Source organism: Lynx canadensis, chromosome F1 (assembly GCF_007474595.2).
Source record: "Lynx canadensis isolate LIC74 chromosome F1, mLynCan4.pri.v2, whole genome shotgun sequence".
Lineage (NCBI taxonomy): Eukaryota > Metazoa > Chordata > Mammalia > Carnivora > Felidae > Lynx > Lynx canadensis.
Genome location: NC_044319.2, coordinates 24,277,616 through 24,298,259, shown reverse-complemented (window position 1 = coordinate 24,298,259; position 20,644 = coordinate 24,277,616). Strand labels below are relative to the sequence as shown.

General features: G+C 38.8%; 1 protein-coding gene across 2 annotated transcripts in view; it reads left to right on the top strand.

Annotated features, from left to right (window-relative positions):
• Positions 1-20,644, top strand: part of RGL1 (ral guanine nucleotide dissociation stimulator like 1) — a 258,267-nt gene that overhangs the window by 93,633 nt on the left and 143,990 nt on the right. For both annotated transcript variants that reach the window (XM_030303435.2, XM_030303437.2), the window contains exon 2: positions 4,770-4,933. In XM_030303435.2, the coding sequence (XP_030159295.1) occupies positions 4,802-4,933 (132 nt within the window). In that variant the 5' untranslated portion in view covers positions 4,770-4,801. The remainder of the gene's footprint in view (positions 1-4,769; positions 4,934-20,644) is intronic.

The following is a 20,644-nucleotide window of genomic DNA, read 5'->3' as shown; positions in this document are numbered from 1 at the left end:
TAGAGGGATGTCTCATATATTATTTACTGAGATAGGAGGGAAAGTCAAATTCAATAAAGTAGAGATTGACTTATCAAACAAAGTCTGGCAAGGGGATTAGTAAAATAAATACAGCTTTCAGTGAAATTGTGCCCTAGCCCTTATTTTTAAAGCCATGCTTCAGAAAGTTTGTATCCATGAGAAATACGGATAATTTTTATCAAATGGCGAGAACAGACACTAGTAATGGCAAATTTTTATGTTTTTAGATTACCATTTAGTATTTGTGTTTTTAAGATTAGCCGCTGAGGGGCTGCTTATTTGCTTTTGGCACTTAATGACTGTTTAGGATATGGAGCCATCAACTGGGTCCCTTGTTATGACCATAGAAAATGTTATGACCTCCAGTCAGTGATTACTTGTGAAGGAATGGGAGAAGTGGTATTACATATTATGTATATATTTTACCATAAGCATAGTATAGTAAATATTTTAAAGGAAAAATACAGACCTTAAAAGCACAAAATGTAAAGAAGTTAATGTAAGGAAATGCCTACTTTCTCATTGATAATAATCATGTGGTTATTTTTTGATTATTTATACGATTATAATGACGAGTTATTTTCACCAACTTGTAACTGCTATCAATTTCTTATAAGACAACTACGATTTGTAAGTATTGGTTAGAATGATCTTTGAATTTAACCAAACTGGAAACAAAACGGAACAAAACAAAACACGACGCAACATGTTTTGGCTTTGGTGGGAAAATTAGGGCTCTAGGATTTGAAGCAAAGTGACCTCTGGAACCCTCACATAGCTTTTCTCATCTGCAAATTGTTTCTCAGTGTCAAGTGAAAGCATCTGTCTTCCATTGCACCAGACTTGTCTTCCCTGTTCTTATTTCACTTTCCCGTTTCATGAAGTAGAGACAGTTTACCGTCATGACCCTTTTACAATTAGAAAAGGCATTTCTCCAGCAATTTTCTTTTTAAAAATTTCAGCTCGATTTTGCTTCTATCTGCTCTCTGACCAGATATTTGCCTTTATATACATACAGCTGCTTTTCTCCACTCCATCTCAAACTTAGAGTGATGTCATCATCCAGTGGTTTAAAGATTTTTTTGTTTGTTTTGGGTATCAAGTATTTTAGGATGACGGTTTTTCAAAACTGAGTTCCAAAAAAGCTCATAGGCTTATGATATTTTCGACCAACTATTAAGTGGAATTGAAGATTCTGCCTTTAGGTTCATGGTGATTTCATCTTAATCCTTGAATGGCTTATATTAGCGGTATTTGCATGGAAGGTGGCCTTGTAAGCCTTGACCATGTGTTTTTAAAAGGAAGGCAGGAGTTCAACTCTAAGATATGCAGCGTGTCAGAGGTAGAGGGTTTACATATGCCTCTTGGTTTAATTCTAATGAAAAACGGCCCCACTCTACAGACTTCCAGCTCATTTTAGGGAAATTGGAAACCTGTAAATGTATGAATTGTTTAAAGAAGGTATGGAGTGGAACTTTAGATCTGAAGAGGAAAAAGGTGGATCAGCAGCATGATTGTCTATCTAATTTGGGGGCCTAGTGCAAAATGAAAATGTAGGGCTCTTTGTCCAAAAATTAAGAAGTTCAAGGCAATGATAAAGCGTTCAATCAAACCTAGGGCTCTTCTGAGCATGGTCACACCTATAAAGCCTGCCCTGGTCAGAAGTTGAGATGGGGGTGGGATGCCCCGTGGCTCAGTTGGTAGAGCTTGTGACTCTTAATCTCAGGGTTGTGAATTGGAGCCCCAGGTTGGATTTAGAGATTCGTTCATAAAAAAAGAAGTTGGGATGGGAGTAAGAAGAAAAAGGAATGCTCTGTTTTTTTTTTTTCCAGGATGTTTCCCTCTCTGTATCTTTTCCACTTTTACCTGGGTACTCATCAGATGTGACCATCTCTTAAGTGGCTACCATTGGACCAGTCAGCTAAGACACTGACACTTTAATCCGTGGGGGAAAGGGCAGGAGAGGGAGGTCTCATTCTACCAGCTATGGTTGGGTGGAGGGTGAGGGTTGAAGTTCTGCCGAAGTGGCCTAGGAGAGAAAGCACAAACTTAGGAACTCTATGACTTTCTGCCAGTATATTAGATGCATTGTATCTAATTTTTCATTGCCGGAAGATGGTGAAGTCTATCTTACGGGGTTATTATATGGACTAGAGATAATGCAAAAAATCCTAGCACAGTGGCTGGTGTGCAACGGGAGCTCAATATATGTTGCATATATGGTCTTTTTTTTTTTTTTTTTTTTTAATGAGTGAGGAGATATACTGAGGATGGGTGAAAAGACTTCAAGTCTCAGATGGGGTGAAGGATCTCAAAATGCTTGAAGAGCCTCCTAGGAGCTGGCTGCCTCTCTGCTTCCATCCTTAGTTACCCAGTGCTTTGTAATGGTTTAAAACCCAGAATTGCATCTTCTTCCCAAGCAGGACAAGAAACAATCTGTGGGAAGTCAGTACACAGTGGAGTTCAGTCTCTGACACTGAAAATTTGCCAACTCTCACCCACACTCTAACGATGAGAAAGCAGCTGTGGGCAGCAGTGGAGTGAAAGCCATGGGGTCACGGGGATACATTACACTTACAGATGTTCCATTGTTCACCCTGAGATTTTGTAGTTTGCCTGTTTTGTCCATTTAGGTTTCCGTGATATGCAAAGGATACAGCCAAAGCCATTTTATGTAGCTTTTCCACTTTGTTTTGATTTATTATTTGTTGTTTACAGTATTATCTCCAATAACAATGATGGAATTTCCTCCCCTACTTATCTGGCCTGTTTCCATTTTGCTTGTTTATTTTAATTTCCTTTTTTTGGACTGAAACCTCCACATGACTTTCCTTTGTTTATTTCCTTGCATGTATGTGTCAGCATCATTTATTAGCATGTCCTCTCAGATGAACTTTGTTCATTAATTACAAAGCTTTTGTTTCCTGGTTCCTAGTAGGTTTGTATTCAGTGCTCCGTGTTTCCACGTATTGCACGATGGTTTTGGTTAGCAGTTTCCTCATCACTGCTCTCTGCAAGCAGATGGCTTGCTTTCCATGGCTTCCAGGTGGAGCATGTGAGGCTGAGAAGTAGTCTACTGCAGAAGATGCTTTTCTCAAATCCTTGGTCAGTCAACCCTACTCGTCTTATCAAGGCCAATTTCTGTTTACTTTTATTTGGACAGTAGGTTATGTGAGCATAAGACCTGCTTTTTGCAGACATGCTTAATTCCTTGAAGACATTTCCATGAAAACTAGTCTGTCGTTAACTAATGAGCAATTTCAGCTTGCACTATCAGGTGCTCGGGGATGCATGATGAACGTTAGACTTGGCTCTTCCTTATGAACAGCATACACCCCACTACATCCATAAAAAAGTGAAAGAAAAGAGGTCATTTGACTTTCACATCTGTTATTTGAATATATTGGATCTGTTGCCTCATTTTCTCTGGATTCTCATGATTTACTGAATTAGCGAATTCATCAAACATCTGTCTAGTATTTATATATGACACCATCTCTAGTGTGAAGATGCTTAAAAGACCAAAAGGTAGAAATAGAGTTGAAAGCAAAGAAATATAATAAAGTGTGACAGGAGGCACAAAAGAAATCTGTCCAAAGTATATAGGGAGACTAACCAAGGAGGAAAGGTCTTTATTCTCTTGGAGCAGGGGTGGGAGGAGATGTCACAAACAAAGGCTAAAGGTACTAGATATATTTGAGATCCATACATATCTTCAAATGGCTGGAACAGTGGCTGAGGATGCAGCTGAGTGTGGTGGAAGAAGGGAAGTGGGGAAGCCAGACATAAAGGTCTGTGGTTGCCATTGTAAGGAGTTGGGATTTTATTCTCTAGGAAAAGTTTTAGGTGGGTGGAACATCCTTATCAGATACACTTAAAAAAAAAAAAAAAAAAAAAAGGATCCTGAGAAGGATAGATTCAGTGGGACTTGAATGGAGGCAAGGCGATTCCTTAGGACAGGATGGCACGGAGCAGGCATGATGTGATTCCAAACAAGCCAGTGGTGGGTGGAAAGATGTCAAGGAAGTTAGGCTTTATAGAATTGGTGTCAATTTTAAAATATTGTCTTTACAGCAACTGCTGATGAAACCGAGGCTCAGGAAGGTGATGTAGTCAATAACTATTGAGGAGAATATTTCTCCGTGCTTCCACTGCAGTTGGAAAAGATGATGATTATGGCATTTATCACACTATGATGTAAGACACCATATTGTGATTACTTGTTTATAGCTTCTTCTGCCCTGAAACATTAAGCTTCTTAAGGTTCAGAGCAAAACTACCAAATTATTTGTGTATGCCTAGCACGGAGCCTCGTATCAACAAGTACTCAGTAGATGTTTGAAGAGGAAAAGTTCTGACACCAGAGTCTCTTCCACGTGCAATACATGACATGGAAACACGAAGACTCCACTCAGGCTTGTCTTACACCTGCCCATTTCCATCCCCCGTCCTGAGGGGGCCAGAGCAAAGTGACACATAGGTTTACTGGGCAGAGTGACAAATAGGTTTACTGGGCAGAAAGCCACTTCATCCTTTCTCAAAAAGCATCCCTCCCCCAAGAAGCCTGCTTTAAAATAGCAATAATGAATATTTAAAATATGAAAAGTGGCTGTAAAAGTTGATGCCTATTGTGACACTGTCTTCTGTGGTCTCGCTATCCACAAATCAAGCAGGATAATTTGCCTTCGTATCTTTCTTTTATGGTAATTAATGCTTTAACCTGGATCACACTTTATTCTTCCACACAGGTCCGTAATGCCTCCTGCCTGGCTCTTTCAAGATGGAGGAGAAACCGGTGGGAGAGCCTACTCAAGTGGTGTCTAAATTCAAACTTTCCACCAAGGGAGAGAGTGCAGGACACTGGCTGGTGGAGGACCATGCGCGGATATGGGAAGTTCTAAAGACAGAGGAGGTAAGGCAACTCTAAATGACTCAATTGGTACAATGTGGATTTTCTTAGACTTGAGACTCTAATTCTTCATGTAGTCAACACCACAGGTCAGTTTGGCAAAGTTTTATTCAGGGGCAATTGGCACACTGATGCCCAGTGAACAGTAGGTCAGGAGTGTGTCTCTTGGACATTAATAACTCCACAGTGATTTAGCCAAAACATGGCCCTGACAGGTAGGGCTTCAAATACCCAAGTAGACATTTTCCTTGTAGAATCCCACCAATCATAAATGGGAAATCAAATCATAGTGAGAAAGTTAATTCCTAAGGATCAATCATAATGGGTGGAATCATATCAATTCATTGTTTGGCAGCATGAGGCTAAGTGTATCAGTTAAGGCTCTCTGGTTGCAGGCAACAGAAATTAACTCTGACTAATTTAAGGAAAATGAGAAACTATTGGAAGGTATTGGGAGGCTCAAAGAATTGATGAGAGGTTGTTGTAAACTAGACTTGGAGCTGTGCCTGTATGGTTCAGTCAGTTGAGCATCCAACTCTTGATTTCAGCTCAGGTTATGATCCCACAATTCGTGAGATCAAGCCCCATATCAGGTTCTGTGTTTACAGTGTCGAGCCTGCTTGGGATTCTCTCTCTTTCCTCCTCTCTCTACCCCTCCCCCTGCTGACATGTACTGTCTCTCTCTCAACATAAATAGATAAACTTTAATAAAATCAATTAAAATAAAATAAGGAAAGAAAACATGAAAGAAAGAAAGAAAGAAAGAAAGAAAGAAAGAAAGAAAAGAAAAGAAAGAAAGGAAGAGAAAGAAAGAAAGAAAGAAAGAAAGAAAGAAAAAGAAAGAGAAAGAGAAAGAAAAAAAGAAGGAAGGAAGGAAGGAAGGGAGGAAACTTGGCTTGGAAAAAAGATAGGAGCCAAGTCAGCAAGAGCTGCTCAGGGTACTATTCCTGGTGTAAATTCCAGTCTTTTCCCCACCGCCTCTTTATTCTTACAACTGCCAAGCTTAGTCACATGTCTTTTTCCTGGTTATTATGTAAAAGGGAAAAGAAACTTCCATGAGAAATCATTATAGCAAGTCCTCACGGCACTTGTGTGTTTGGAATCCACATCTCTAATATCCATATGTTGTGGCAGTTCTAATTTAAGAAAGTAACAGAACAACTACAGTCTTAAGCATGTGAATACTGCCCAAGCAAATGTAAACCCTGTCTGTAGGGATAGCTGCCCAAAAGTTTTGTGTTTTTTTTTTTTTTTTTAAGGAATAAAACTCCCCAGAGAGCAGTTGAAGTCTCTACATATCCCACCCAATAAGACCAAGACAATGGTCAGATAAATGAGGTGCTGAGGGCACAAAACTTAAGGAAGCACTCACTCTTAGGTTTGTGTCCTGCACTTGTGCAAACTTGAAAATTGATGCGTCCTTATATTTTGACGTGCCTTGCTTGCCTCACCCTAAGGCTGGCTCTGCCCCCCAATTCTCCAAGGTAATCCCTCTCCTGAATTAAGCTTTCATCATTCTTATGCATATTTCAATATATATAATATATACCTGTTATCCACATATCCAATATGTAGTATTGATTTATATCTTTTAAGTTTTGTATAAGATTTATATTATGTATCTACTTTTATAGCTTGCTTTTTTTTTTTAAACTTAATATTTGGTGTCTGTCTTACCTGTTTTCTGTGCTTGATATATGTATTTCTAACTTATTCACATTTTACTGCTTTTTATTTTCTATTGATTGAATCAAATTTGTTTATTCTCTTATTAATCTTTAGGATTTTTTTTTCAATACAAGGTTGTAGAATACATTTATTTAGCATAGATATTTGCAACTGGCCTGCTGGATTATAAAGTATGAAAATATTCAGTTTTATTAGTTATTATCAGATTGATTTCTAAGACGAGGACATGAGTTTATATCCCCACTAGCAGCATATGAGAATTCCCCTTGCTCCATATTCTCACCAGTTACTGATATTATCAGACCTTTAAATATTGGCTGATCTGATTGTTTTGAAATGGGATCTTCTTGTTCTAATATGAATTTTTCCATACGGATAATTAATTATCCTAGTACCATTTTTGAACATCCATAATTTCTTCTTTAGTTTGCAATGTTCTCATGTATCCTGTTTCTTTACATTCTCTCTCTGCTGATGTGATACTGCCTCAGCCTTTTAGCTTTAAAGGAAACATGGATATCTAATAGGACATGTCCCTCCACTGAATTATTGCTCTTCAAAATTGTGTTGGCTGTTTTTGGAACTTGTATTTTCAATATGAATTTAGGATGAGCTTGTCAAATTCTGAGAATATAAAGAAAAAGCAGTCTGCTGGGAACCCAATTGGGATTGAAATAAGTTTGTTGATTAATTTAGGAGTATCAACATCTTTATGATATTTAGTGAATATCTTGTCTAATTATCAGCTTTAAAGGGCATGTTTCAATATTTCACTTTGACTCTTCCACTCTTCCAGTATTTTATCCTATACCACTTTGCTGTAAGATTTTCATAACTAATATTAAGGGAGTTTTTTTCTTTTCCTTTCTTTTTTTGCTAAATGTTAATTTATTTACATTGTAATATTTGATATCTACAAAATAATATACATGTAAGTTATAGAGTATGATATTAAAACAAACACTTGTGAGGTCACAACTAACTCGTATGTGGATTCTTCCAATCCTGTCCCCTTGATTCCTTTCCCTGCAAAGATAACTATTTTCTTGAAACCTATGTTTGATTGTTCTTTAGCTGTTTAAATGTTTTTATTGAATATATATGTATCTCCAAATAATATTGTTTAGTTATGTAAGCTAGGTATATAGAGTTATATATATATGATATATATGATATAGATCTGACTTCTTTGGTGACTCGCTTCTGTCACTCACATGTTTCTAAGATTTTTAGTAGTAATTCATTAGTTTTCACTGTTGAATAATATTCCATTATGTGGTTATACAATGGTTTATTTATTCACAGTTACATTCATGGACATTTTAATTATTTAGTTTTTTGGCATTATGAACAATTTGCTATGAAGATCCTTATACATGTCTGTTCCATGGTATAAGAGTGCCCTATGTGTAAGAATCTTTCTAGGTTATTACCTATTAGGTGAATTTTGTAGTTGGGTATGTGCAAGTTCTGTTTTGCAAGTTATTGCCATACTGCTTTCAAATAAGTACCAATTTACACTCCCACTAGCAGTGTATAACATTTATCTTATTCTACATCCTTGCCAACTTCTACAATTGTCAGATTTCTTAATTTTTTCAATCTAGTTGTTATAAAATAGAATCTCATTCTTTTACTCATCAATTCTTGGTATATCTCAACTCCATCTTAGATAATTTTTCTTTTTCCTCTCTCTTTTTTTTTAGCGTTGACTTTTCTGAGAATCTAACTATAGCAAAAGTCTTTCTTTTCTTTTTTCTTTTTGTCTGAAGATGCCTTTATTTGGAGTCTACTCTTAGAATGATAGTTTAGGTGGGTATAGAATTCTAGGTTACTTTCTTTAAGTACATTACAAATAATCCATTGTCCTCTGCCTTCCATTGTTTCTGTTGCAAACTAGCTAAAAGTCTAATTTTTATTCCTTTGGATATAATGTCTTTTATAGCTATCTAAACCTTCTCCACATTTTTTGCTATTTTGTAGTTTCATTCTTCTGTATTGAGGTGAGAATTTCTTTTTATTTAACTTCTTGGAATTCATAGGGCTTCCCAAATATGTGGATTGTTATCTTTCATCAGTCTGAAAAGATCTCTGTAATTTTCTTTTCAAATAAACAATTGTTTTTGCTTCATTCTACTTCTGTAACTCCAAGATTTATGTTTCTTTTTCTCATTCTTTGCTTATGGCCCTTAACCTCTCTCTTAGAGTTGCTATCTTTTTTTTTCTCTCTGTGTGGTATTCTGATTAATTTTAAATTCTTTTAATGCACTAATTCTTTTTTCAGTTGTATCTAATTTGCTCTTTAACTCAAACACTGAATTTTAAATTTCAATTATTCTGTTTTTTACTTCTAGAAGTTCTGTTCTGTTTTAAAATTTTCTAGTAATTTTTTTTAGTGTCTTGCTTTCTATTCATATTTTTATTTTTAAAGACTATTTGTCAAGAACTGTAAAGGCTATGAAATTGTATGGTATTTGCAAGTTAGCTTGCCAGTGTTGTGTAGATACTGAAAAAAGACACGAGACTCTTGTCTCAGAGACAAAAGACTATTATGCACAGAAGAAACAGTAGCCAGAATGTCAGCATGTTTGTTTTGGTTCCTTATGTTGCAGTTCCTGCAGGGCCTATGTAACCGCCTCTCTAGGAAAAGATCACTGACTTTGGGAAACTTTCCAGTTTATAGTAGATAGTGAATATGCCTGCAGTTTCTCCTGGGGGGGAGGTATTACCTTATCCTTTAAAGTTGACAGTAGGCTGCAAACACAGGCCTGAAAAATGGTCTGGTAAAGATCAGCCAGACCTTGATCTTTTGGCATACAAAGCAAGCCAGGAAGAAATGAGAGACTCATGGAGGAGTGTTTCTTAACAATATTAAATATAATAAAAATAATATTAAATATAATATTCTGAGTCGGCAATGCTGATAAATGTGGGTCTTGTTATGCTATGTGTTCTTTCTGTTGGCTTTTGCACGTGATGTTTTCTTTCTTTGTGGGTTTTATGATTTTCAACTGTGGATTCATTTTTCTTGGAATGAAGGGAATTTTCTCTATAGAGAATTTGCATTTACTTCTGGGAACACTACCAACCAGAAGTCACTTTAAAGTAAATTCTTAGCTTGAGGTTTTTCAGACTACTCCACGTGAATACAGGCTGGAAGCCTGTGGATGAGTATATTTGTGGTATTAGTTCCAAGGGGAAATGATTCCCTCCTCCCCAACCCACCACTGCCCCTATTCATATTTTAAGATAAGTAATTTTCCTGGTGCTGTCATGGAGGGCATGTCTTTCTTAGTTCACCTTAATATGGAGGGAATCACATGTTGGGGTCCTAGTTTTATGCAGTGGAATTTCCTGTAGATTCTCTCTCTTGAGACAGCCCTGGATTTTTTCTGTTAGTCTGTGTGTTGTTTAAAGTAATAAAACCTGTATTAGTTAGAGGAACACTAATGCTGTATCAAACACAGTCAAAATTTTGAGTGGCTTCACACAATAAAAGTTTATTTCTTCATCACATAATAGACCAATACTTGAGTTCATTCTTAAAGGAAAAGCATAAATTATCCCAGCAAATGGGATTTTAGAAGAAGAATGGGAGAAAATATTCCTGGAAGACAGAAGAGTGTGTAAAAGGCAGTATTAGAGAGAATGTACTGCAGTTTGGAGCATTTGTAGCACAAAAGGGATGGCAAGAGATGAAACTGAGAGGGACCAAGTAATGAAAAGTCTTATGTGCTCTCAGAAATTCAGAAATTATCTTGTGGGCCTTGGGAAGTCAATGAAGGGTTTTAGGTGGCGCTAGTGGCATGGTTGGATTTGTTTTTTAGGGGGTGCCTGGGTGGCTCAGTCAGTTAAGCATCTGATTTTGGCTCAGGTCATGATCTTGTGGTTTGTGAGTTTGAGCCTCACTTGGGTTCTGTGCTGACAGCTCGGAGCCTGGAGCCTGCTTCAGATTCTGTGTCTCCCCCTCTCTCTGCCCCTCCTCTGCTCATGCTCTGTCTCTCTCTGTCTCAAAAATAAATAAAAACATTAAAAAATGTTTTAAAAAAAGGATCTGTTATTTAGAAATGTTACTCTGTCAGACATGTGAAGGATGGCTCGAACACTCTGAAACCTTCTAGTTCACCTTGGTCTCTTTCTTTTTTATCTACATTGTGCTAATCTGTGCTCAATGGGGGAATTATGTGGGGTTGTTCTTTTTTCAGGATGGGGACTCTCTCACTTCAACTAAACAGTCTGTCCTTAAGATCATGTTCATTAGTTTTAATTCTACAGCGCTATAAACCCAAAGCACTGGCATACTGCTGGACACAGGTTGAAATAAAAACCTGATTAATTGATGAATCGTTTTCATAGTATTTATGTGACCATATAATCATTATTTCTCAGTAATATGGTAATATGTTGTTTCTCTAAATTGTAACATCCACCAAAATATTGCCGTCTGTGAGTACAGAGGTGATTCATTTGATTCACCATAAAATAGCACTAAGTAGTGGTGATTTTTTTTTTTTTTTTTGGTCGTTGCTGATTGAATTTTCATTGAGTCATCTGCCATGCCACTGGACTTATCTGTATCCAATGTTTTACATTTGTGAGAAGGCTGCCAAGATAAGCAATGTTATCTGTGGCTGTGGAACAGAGATGTTCTCTGTGTGAAATGAAACTAGTGAATGCCTGTATGGAGACTGGACATCTGACCTCTTCCTCTCTATCCAGCTCAGGAATGGGGCCCCACATTGTAACATCACATTCTTGGAGGAAGAAATAGTAATGTGTTCATCGTGCATGCTTTGGAGATTAAATCACACTCATCTGAGGGACAGGAAGAGAGAGAATTAAAATACAAAAGTAGATGACAATTTGGATGAGCAGTAGGGGTGCATTGCAGTAATCTTTTTAGAGCCAGCTCTTTGTTGAGCCTAAAGACTATGGTTCGATGACAGAATTAGGGTTCTTCTTTGGGATTCTGAATGAATTTCTTTTAAGCTCTGCCACAAATTTTAGTGTGAGGCAATGGGATAGAAATGTCCTGCTTAGGAAGTTATTAATATATAAAAATGCCTTGAAGTATTTTTGCTGGAATGAATAAAGTAGATGTATCATCAGTAGCAGGAAATGGGATTTTGAGACTGAATAATATTCAATTGGGGTTTGTAGGGGAGGGAAAATATCATTGATTGAGCACCTTCCCTGGGTCAAGAATTATATATAGTTGGCACTTTCATATCCATTAATATATTTAATGGTCACAGCCAAAGGTATATATTTCATAAGGATTTTGAAGATTAGAGATTAAGGCATATGCTCAAAGATACATATGGTAAGTGGCAGAGTAACATTCAAACTCAAGTTTGTCTCTCTTCATTTGTATACTCTTATTTCCTCATGAAGTTGTCTACCAAAGTTGTTTATTTTTCTTTTTAATATATGAAATTTATTCTCAAATTGGTTTCCATACAACACCCAGTGCTCATCCCAAAAGATGCCCTCTTCAATGCCCATCACCCACCCTCCCCTCCCTCCTACCCCCCATCAGCCCTCAGTTTGTTCTCAGTTACTAAAGTTGTTTAAATCAATCTGATTCTACATTTGGTTTCCTTGCCCAGACTTTAACTCATCCTGGCCAGGGCACACAGCGTCCTTAGCTCAATAAATGCTACCAGGCTTGCTTTCATAGAGCTTGGCTCTGCAACGTCTGGTGGGAGTAAACACCAACATACCCACCGAGTCATAGCTTTCTTCATTCCTCAGAGTGCTGTCCCCGTGTGTGTGCCTGGGCTTCCATCTCTGTTCTCTCGTATAATATCCCAGGGTCTCATGGAGGCTGCACCCGGCCCTTAACCTCATCCTATTGAAATGGAGCCCTAAAACTCTGCTAAACTCTTTGTAGCTCTCATTTCTGCATAGCAGAGCTCTGCTCTACATACCCCAAGCTGTTGATTGGGGCCCGATTGTGAACAGTCCGATTGTTTGGAAGCTGGATTTTTTCACCCATTTCCTGAGCTCTTGTTGCTTCCTTGGACATTAAAACCTGTCAGAATCACATCAGTGTTTTCCTATGCCCTTGAGACACCGCTCACCAAACAGGTTATTACCATGGGGCACACATTTTTTATCAAGGGGTCCCTCTAGCTCCAATCTACCAAATTTGTAGCTTCTTATTTTTATCCATCGGCTCTTGTTGCCAGAGCCCCACGTTGCCCAGTGTAAGACCATTTGAGTTACGGCACATGACATTTTGAATAAGTTTCACAGTCTAAACCATGGGGTGGGGGATGGGGACATTCTGGATATCAAAACTTTCATTGTAGTTACATTTCAGTGTTGGTGTGAAAAGGTGCTTATGTATCACCTCTTCACAGAAGATATCCTTGACCCCTCTGGTCAGGGTTAGTGACCACGCTGTGTGGTCTCACAACACCTCTGCTTATCTACCTTGTAAGACCCATCAAATGAAAGGAACTTGTATTTATATATTGCTGTTTCCCAAACTAGAATGTCAGCTCCTCAAGGCCAGAGCCTCTGTCATATTCACCTATATATGCCCAATAATATTTACAGTGTTTGGCACATAGTGGGTACTTAATAAATATTGAATACAGAAAATATACAGAGGGACTAAGAACGTGGACTCTGGAACCAGACTTGCTATGTGAACTTGTCACATTTCTTAATCTCTCTGTACTTCAATTTCTTCATCTATAAAAATGATATTCTAATAAGATTGTTGTGAGAATGAATTGAATTATAATGTGTATAATGCTTAGAATAGTGCCTTCTACATAATAAGCAATAGATGTAGACTTCTATTATTGGGGAATGAATCTGTGAGGAGGGCGGAGTACAAAGTGTTACACTATATTGGCCTATCAGTTGTACAGTAGTTGCTTTTACTCCTGCTATCAGAATTTAGGATTTCCCCGCATTTTGGAAGTCCCCACACTCCAGCAGCCTTTCTATGTGGTTAAATGACTATAGAAACTTGAACTGATGGACACGATTGCCTGACTCTAATGAGACTACCCTCACTAAAGTTCCTACAGCGTGATCCTTCAGGCAGGAAGACAGTCAACCCAACTGAATAGCATTGTGTTGAGATACACAAATAATTTTGGGGTAGTGGTCAGATGTGTGTGTTTTAGAACCAGTCAGCTTCCTCCCCCCTTACCCTGTGTGTGAGGTGTGCCCCTCAGGGGCAGTGGTCAAGAATCAGAGAGGACAGGCTGGGTTCTAAAGCTTGTGTTATACTGGCTGCTGATTCAAGTTGCTCAGGTGATGATTTGAGTGGGAAAGCAAACCCTTCTAAGATGATAAAATAAGACAGGATTGATATGAAGATAGCTTTCTCCTGTAAAAATCTCGTAGACACTTTGTAACCAATTTAGCCTGCTCTGTTTGGCTCCCAGTTCTAGAACAAACCCTGCGTTCACTATACCAGACATGAACATTTCTTTGCATTTTGATACAGAGAGTACAGGAAACTCTAGGTAAATTTAGGAAGGAAGGAAGGAAGGAAGAAAGGAAGGAAGGAAGGAAGGAAGGAAGGAAGGAAGGAAGGAAGGAAGGAAACCAGTTTCTTGAGGGCCTCAAAGTGTTTCATTCATGGGGCTTGCATTCATGGGGATCTTAAATCTCCAAGAAAAAGTTTGCAAAGCAGTTTTGTTTCAGACCATTGTTTTCCACAATGTGTTCACTGTAAACTTCAGGATCTCTTTTTATACCCTTGAAAACCCCATTGTGTCAGGAGAAGCTTGGCATGAGGCAGTAAACAGGCAGGGGATGGGGGAGAAGAGCTTACCAACTGAAATTGTTCCGATGAAAGGGAAAGGAAGTGTCTTCAGTCCTTTAATCCCATTTCCCCTTTTAGGATGCAAATGAGAGGAAGAAATGACATTATTTCAATTTGTTCTTGGATTATGAATGTAGAGTGTTGGGGAGAGATTGCATGTCTTCCCACCGCAGTGACTATTTTAAAGGCCCATCCTTTCTCAGGGGCCCAGGAGAGGAAACAGTTGAAATCCTTCACTATGAACTCTTCTTCTGTGACCTGGAATCTGAGATATTCACCTGATTTACTTAATGGAAATCCTGATCTAGGACTGTCAGGAAACTTTATAGATGAAGAAAATTTCAGTGAGGTAAAGAATGAGGGGTGGGGCATTGCTGATTGTAAAAAATGAGCACCCTTTAAAGAATTTAACTCCGATGTCAGTAGCCCATGTAAATGTCTTTACACATCGTGCTGTTCTCTCTGTTTAGAGTGCCCTTCCTTCCCCTTTCCTAGCTGGCATTTACTCATTCCTCAGACTCTAGGAATTGTCTTCCATCTCCACAGACCATGTTGTGTGCCCTTGTCATTTTCCCCTTACTCTTTTTTAGAAAGCCCTTGGTGTCCTCTTTATATACATTTGTCACATTATATGGCAAATGCTTATTTCAGAATCTTTTCTAGTGTACAATGAGCTCCTAACAGGAGGAACTGTGTCTGTCTTATTCAGATTACATCACTGCAGTGTTGAGATGTTGGTTGAATGAACTAATGAATGAACAAAGGAACGGACAGATAAACCACCACCTCACATGTTGATAAGAGCACCTGAGAACACCCAAGTGACAGAATTTGGCAGGGGCGGGGGGGGTGGGGGTGGGGGTTGGTTGGTGATATTTTCTCTGATATAAAAGGGTAGACCCAAGGCCCAGAACTGTATGTGGTATCCTGTGGCTTGTACTTGCCAATAAGAGGAGCCCATTACAATTTTATTGGATTTCTGAGAAATAAACAACATACGTGTTTGGTAAAAATACAGTGACAATAAAAGCAAATAGCTTGATGAAAGGAGTCCTCAGTAAGCTGAATACCCTCTCCTCCCACTCTTGTTCACCCTTATGGTCAAATCGTGTTTACAAACGAACTCACTGTTGCCTCAAAACTTTCATCTTAAGTAGGATGAATGCAGCCCAAGAACAGATCTGAATTGTTTGAGAGTAAAAATGTTGATTAGGGAAGCTAAAAATGGCAGAGACTGGAAACATTGTGATGGAAGAATCATGCCATATCAAGGTGGGAGGAGATGTTATTTTTAAGGCGTTGTTGCGGGTGGTAGATCTGTGAAAGCAAAAGCCAGAGCCAGGATTTCAACTGGGAGTCCAGTAGTATTACAATTTGCTAAGAGAAGTCCAAAGTACTGACAACACTGACACAGAAGGCCAGCGATTCCCACATGCACAGGATTTACCGGCAGAAATGTAGCAAGCCTCTTGATACAAAGTATACACACAAGGACAAACCATCCCTTTTGGGCAGGGAGCAAGGTGTCATCCCTTTGCTTTCTTTTTTTTTTTAAAGTTTGTTTGTTTGTTTGTTTATTTTGAGAGAGATCAAGACAGAGCAAGTGAGGGAGGGGCAGAGAGAGAGAGAGAGAGAGAGAGAGAGAGAGGGAGAGAATCTCAAGCAGGCTCATGCTCTCAGTGCAGAGCCTGTCAGGGGGCTTGAACTCATGAAACTGTGAGATCATGACCTGAGCCAAAACCAAGAGTCAGACGCTTAACTGACTGAGCCACCCAGGCGCCCGATGGTGGCATCCCCTTTTCTGAAGGGAGGCAGGGACCACATGGAGGAAGATGCAGAGGCTTAACTAGGTCACACTGGAACTATAGAGCCATGCAGGTGCTGACCGTTAAGCAACCGTAAGAATTTGAACTGAGGGGCGGCTGGGTGGCTCAGTGGGTTAAGTGTCCAACTCTTGATTTCAGCTCAGGTCATGATCTCACTGTTTGTCAGTTCGAGTTATGCGTTCGGCTCTACGCTGAGCAGAACCTGGTTGGGAGTCTCTCTCTTCCACTCTCTCTGCCCCTACCCACCCCCGTCAACATAAATAAACTTAAAAAAAAAAATTTGAACTGAGAGCTGAGAAGATATATGGAGAAAAGAGCCACATTATTCATCACTAGGTTTCATTTTTTTTCAATTGTGAACACAAAAACACCGGACACTGTAGAAATCATAAGTGACAGCCAGCTTTAAAATATGACTCTTAAATATCTAGTCACCTTGTAAAATCTTTTCATGTCACAACCAGTCGTTGTAGAAATAGGAGAAACTTTCTGGGGCTATCTAGTCAGAATGTAGCGTGTCTGTTAGTCATCTTTAACCAGTCGGGGGCCTATTCAGTCTCTTAATGCTATTTTCTCACTGCTTCCATGGTTGCATGTTTCTTTTGCAGTGAAGAAACATCCGTGGCATTATGCCACCACTTAATTCTTATTCTTTAGCTAAATTAACCAGAATGCTAGTGAATGCAGTGCCCCGATTCACTTAATTTTCTGCACATTTATGAGATAGTGGCACATGACCCATAGTAAGCACTTAATTGACATTTTTAAATGATTGGGTACCTATCATATGTGAAAGTGTTATTTCTTGCTCAAAAAGTGCAAGCTCCTTCCAGACATGATAGGATTTGAGGATTTAGGCAATAAAGAGGAAAGCCTTCTGGATTTTGGATTTAGCTAGCATTTGGTTTGAATGTGGGAGCAACATTTACTGGATGTATTATCTTGGGCAGTAGTTAATCCCCTATGCTTCCGTTTCTTCGTCTATAAAGTGTGGATAATATTCTTTGGGAGGGGGTTGAATATACAACATGTATGAACCATGTAGGACAATGATTAGCACATAGCAAGTGCTTGATAATATTATTTCCATTTTTCTCTCTGTAGTTAACTCAGGACTGATCACAGAACCATTTGAGTTTTGGCCCTTTGGAAAGTCTTGAATAGAGTGAAATTAATATGCAAAACTGTTAACATTTGTCAATTACAGATGGTCGTAATAATGAGCATGATTATATCTATTTCTATTTCTGTGTATGTTTTACAATTCTGAAAATGAAAGCAAAAGTAAATAAGTAAAAAAATAAAGTGACAGATATCATTAAATAAAACATCTAAAATAAATTAATTTCTACCTTAGTAAATAAAGAATAGTGAATTATTTACTCAATAAATATTTGTTCATAGTTCAGTTGTTCAATAAATATTTGTTGAGTAAATACTATGAACAGGACTGATGTCTTACAGAGTTTACAGTCCAGGGGGAATACAGATTAAAACAAACATAAAGGCATCATACATGTGATCAGGAAAGTAAAGGGGAGATACAGGGTTGTAAGGGGTCACATAGGAGGCCTATTTTGCCTGAATTTGGGAGGTTAGGGAAAGCTAAGAGTAATTAATGATGTGTACGAGTACGTGACGTATAAAGCAAGATGTGGAGAGTGAACAGGGTGAACTACACCAAGAGTTGCGGGTGGGGAGGGAAGTCCTTTGCACACGAAGAGGGAAAAGCACGTGCAAGGGCATAGAGGCTAGAAGGGGTGGGGGGCGAAGAGTGCTTCAATACGGATGGAAGATAGGCTTCAAAGAAGAAGTGGTAGGGGGAGATGAGGCTTGAAAGGAGGTCAGGGGCAGATCGTGAAGGGCCATAGAAGTTTCATGCCTCCTGGGGAAAGTCTGCCCACCAAAATATCCAGACCTTTGTCTGCCACTGTGGGTGGCAGTCTCCATTTTTGTGCCGATGTTCTTGGTGCTTAGGAACTGATAATTCAGTGCTTGAAGTGTGATGGAATGCTGTGTTTTCTGGGGAGCCTGAAATCATGCCGCTGCTATTTTTAGTGGACAGAAACTTACTCTAAGTGCTTCAGGTGAATAAAATGAGTACAAGAAGTTCTGTTTCTTACATATTTTCAACTTAAGAACGTCCACAGATGGATTGAAGCTATCCTGAGCTGCAGTACATTTCTGCCTGCCATCAACAGATTACTAGCAGTGGGGTTGTTTAATGTCCTCCTGGCCTTAACAGAAAAACAGACTTGAAGATAGCCTTTGGGAACCTAACTTGTAAGTAGATGAGCTTTGTAATAAAAAGTTAACGCTGTCATATTTTTCTTGGACTGCTGGTGTCCTCTTGCATCAGATGGATTAATGTTTGTGTCCCTGATCTTGAGGTTAACTAGAGTTTTTGAAAGTAATAAAATTTTTTACAATCTGCAAGATTTTTCTTTTAACAAAACCAATGGCATTTGTCCATTATCCTATGGAACTAGCACAAATAGTGTTTGGTTTGGAGACTCTGGAATATAGTTGCACTGGGGCAGAAATGAAGAAGAGTCATTACATTCTAATGACAGTCATTCACAATATCTGATCGTGTTCAAACACAGGACCATTACACATGGTTCCATAATGGAAAATAAACGGGGCAGACAATTCAGTATACACAAACCATCTGGTGACCTTGCCAGTGACTCCTCAGAGAGGGAGTTGATAGGAAAACTGATGATCTGAGATTATGATTTGCCCAAAGTTAGAGAATAACATCATTAAACTTGAATTCCCAACTGTTGCTTCATGCACTTGGTTTTTCACAATTTTGTAAGATTCTCAAGCATCCTAAGCTTTGCCAACTCTGGTTGCATGATAAAGCTCCTGGCTGCTTTATTTTAATTTGGGAGTATACTTTTTATTGTCACTTGAATTTTTCATGATGACAGTGTTCCCTTCCTTCACTCCCTGCCTTGACCTGCCTCTTTCCCTCATTAATATTGAAAGAATTAACATTAAATTTAAAAGTGGGACGTTTGAAGGAGTAGATTATCTTTATAGTTTGTTATATGTGTCCAAGAAAAAAATCCTTAAGCTATAACTCTGGGTAGCATTTTTCTTTCCTCCAGTTCCATTTTTTTTTTTTCTTATTTAATGTGATCAGTAGTTCAAAGCAGAATCTATTCTTGGCTCCGTTTCCACCCCACTAGTTTTGACTTTTAGATGTATATGTGGAGTCTTGTTCTCAGAGGAAGATCTAAGGAGCCCCTGTTATAAGCATGGGGTTAACCACCATAAGGCACAGCTGGTGCAAATCAGCATGATGCAGCAATAGCTCTGGCAGAGCCTGTGTTTAGGATTAAATAGTAAAGGAGAAAAGGGGCCCTGTACTATAGGATAGAGAAGAAGGGAAAAGCTAAGGAGGGAGAAGGGGGGATATCGAAGATAAATAAAAGAGGGAAGACGTCAAGAGAATGGGGGTTTTCCTAGTGACCTCATAAACAAGTAGTAAGGAAGAGGAACCACATAGTATGTAAGATATATTAAATAAAATGGTGTTCATATATAATGCTTCATGGTTTGGAGAGATTTGGGGGCATCTTATTTTAGAGAGTATGTTCCAGGTCTTTCGGGGGTAAACAGAAGAACTGTGGATAGCTTGATAGCCCATGAAGAACTGGGTAAGATTCTTGAAAGATGTTGGAAAGAATAGAAATTCTAGAAAGGGAAGAGGGTGTGGACTCCATAGCTCAGATCTCTGTACACAGTCTCATTTGATGTATGGCTTTCATGGTTCAACCATGCCTTAGATTTTGAATAAAGATATACATGGTCAGCAAAAGTCTCTCTGGGTAGGGTGACATACTTTCTGAGATCGTTAAAAACAGGCTCAACCTCCAGAGAATTAGTTATTAGTTATAGCTCTCCCTGAGGCCTGGCTTCAGTGCTTCTTTGAGGGCAAATTCCAGCCCCCTGGCAGAACTGTATACCTGGCACTGTGGATCTAGGAGCCTCCAGTAGACTTCTTTTGCCAGTCTTTCAGGGGACACCTGTAGGTAATTGAAAGCAACAGAGAAGGCAAGACTCCCTACTCCCCTAGTGGACAGACTCATGTTCTAAGCGAGCAGTGTGGCTGCCCATTTTCTGGAATCAGGGATTAAGAGTGGTGATTCTTATTTGTGGCATTGCAAACTTTGCTTATCTTGAGATCAGAGAGCTTAAGGTTGCAGATGTACTCAGATTTCAAAGTATGTAAGATGGCCCCCAAGGCTAATTCTAGGTCAAGGGGAGTATGTCAGAAGTCCCCAAGGCTAATTCTAGGTCTTTATATGTGCTTCAGATATGAGTGCATATGGTATTTCAGATACTGTTTATGTGTGCACATTACATTGGAGAAACTTCAAAAACAAGGAGATAGGT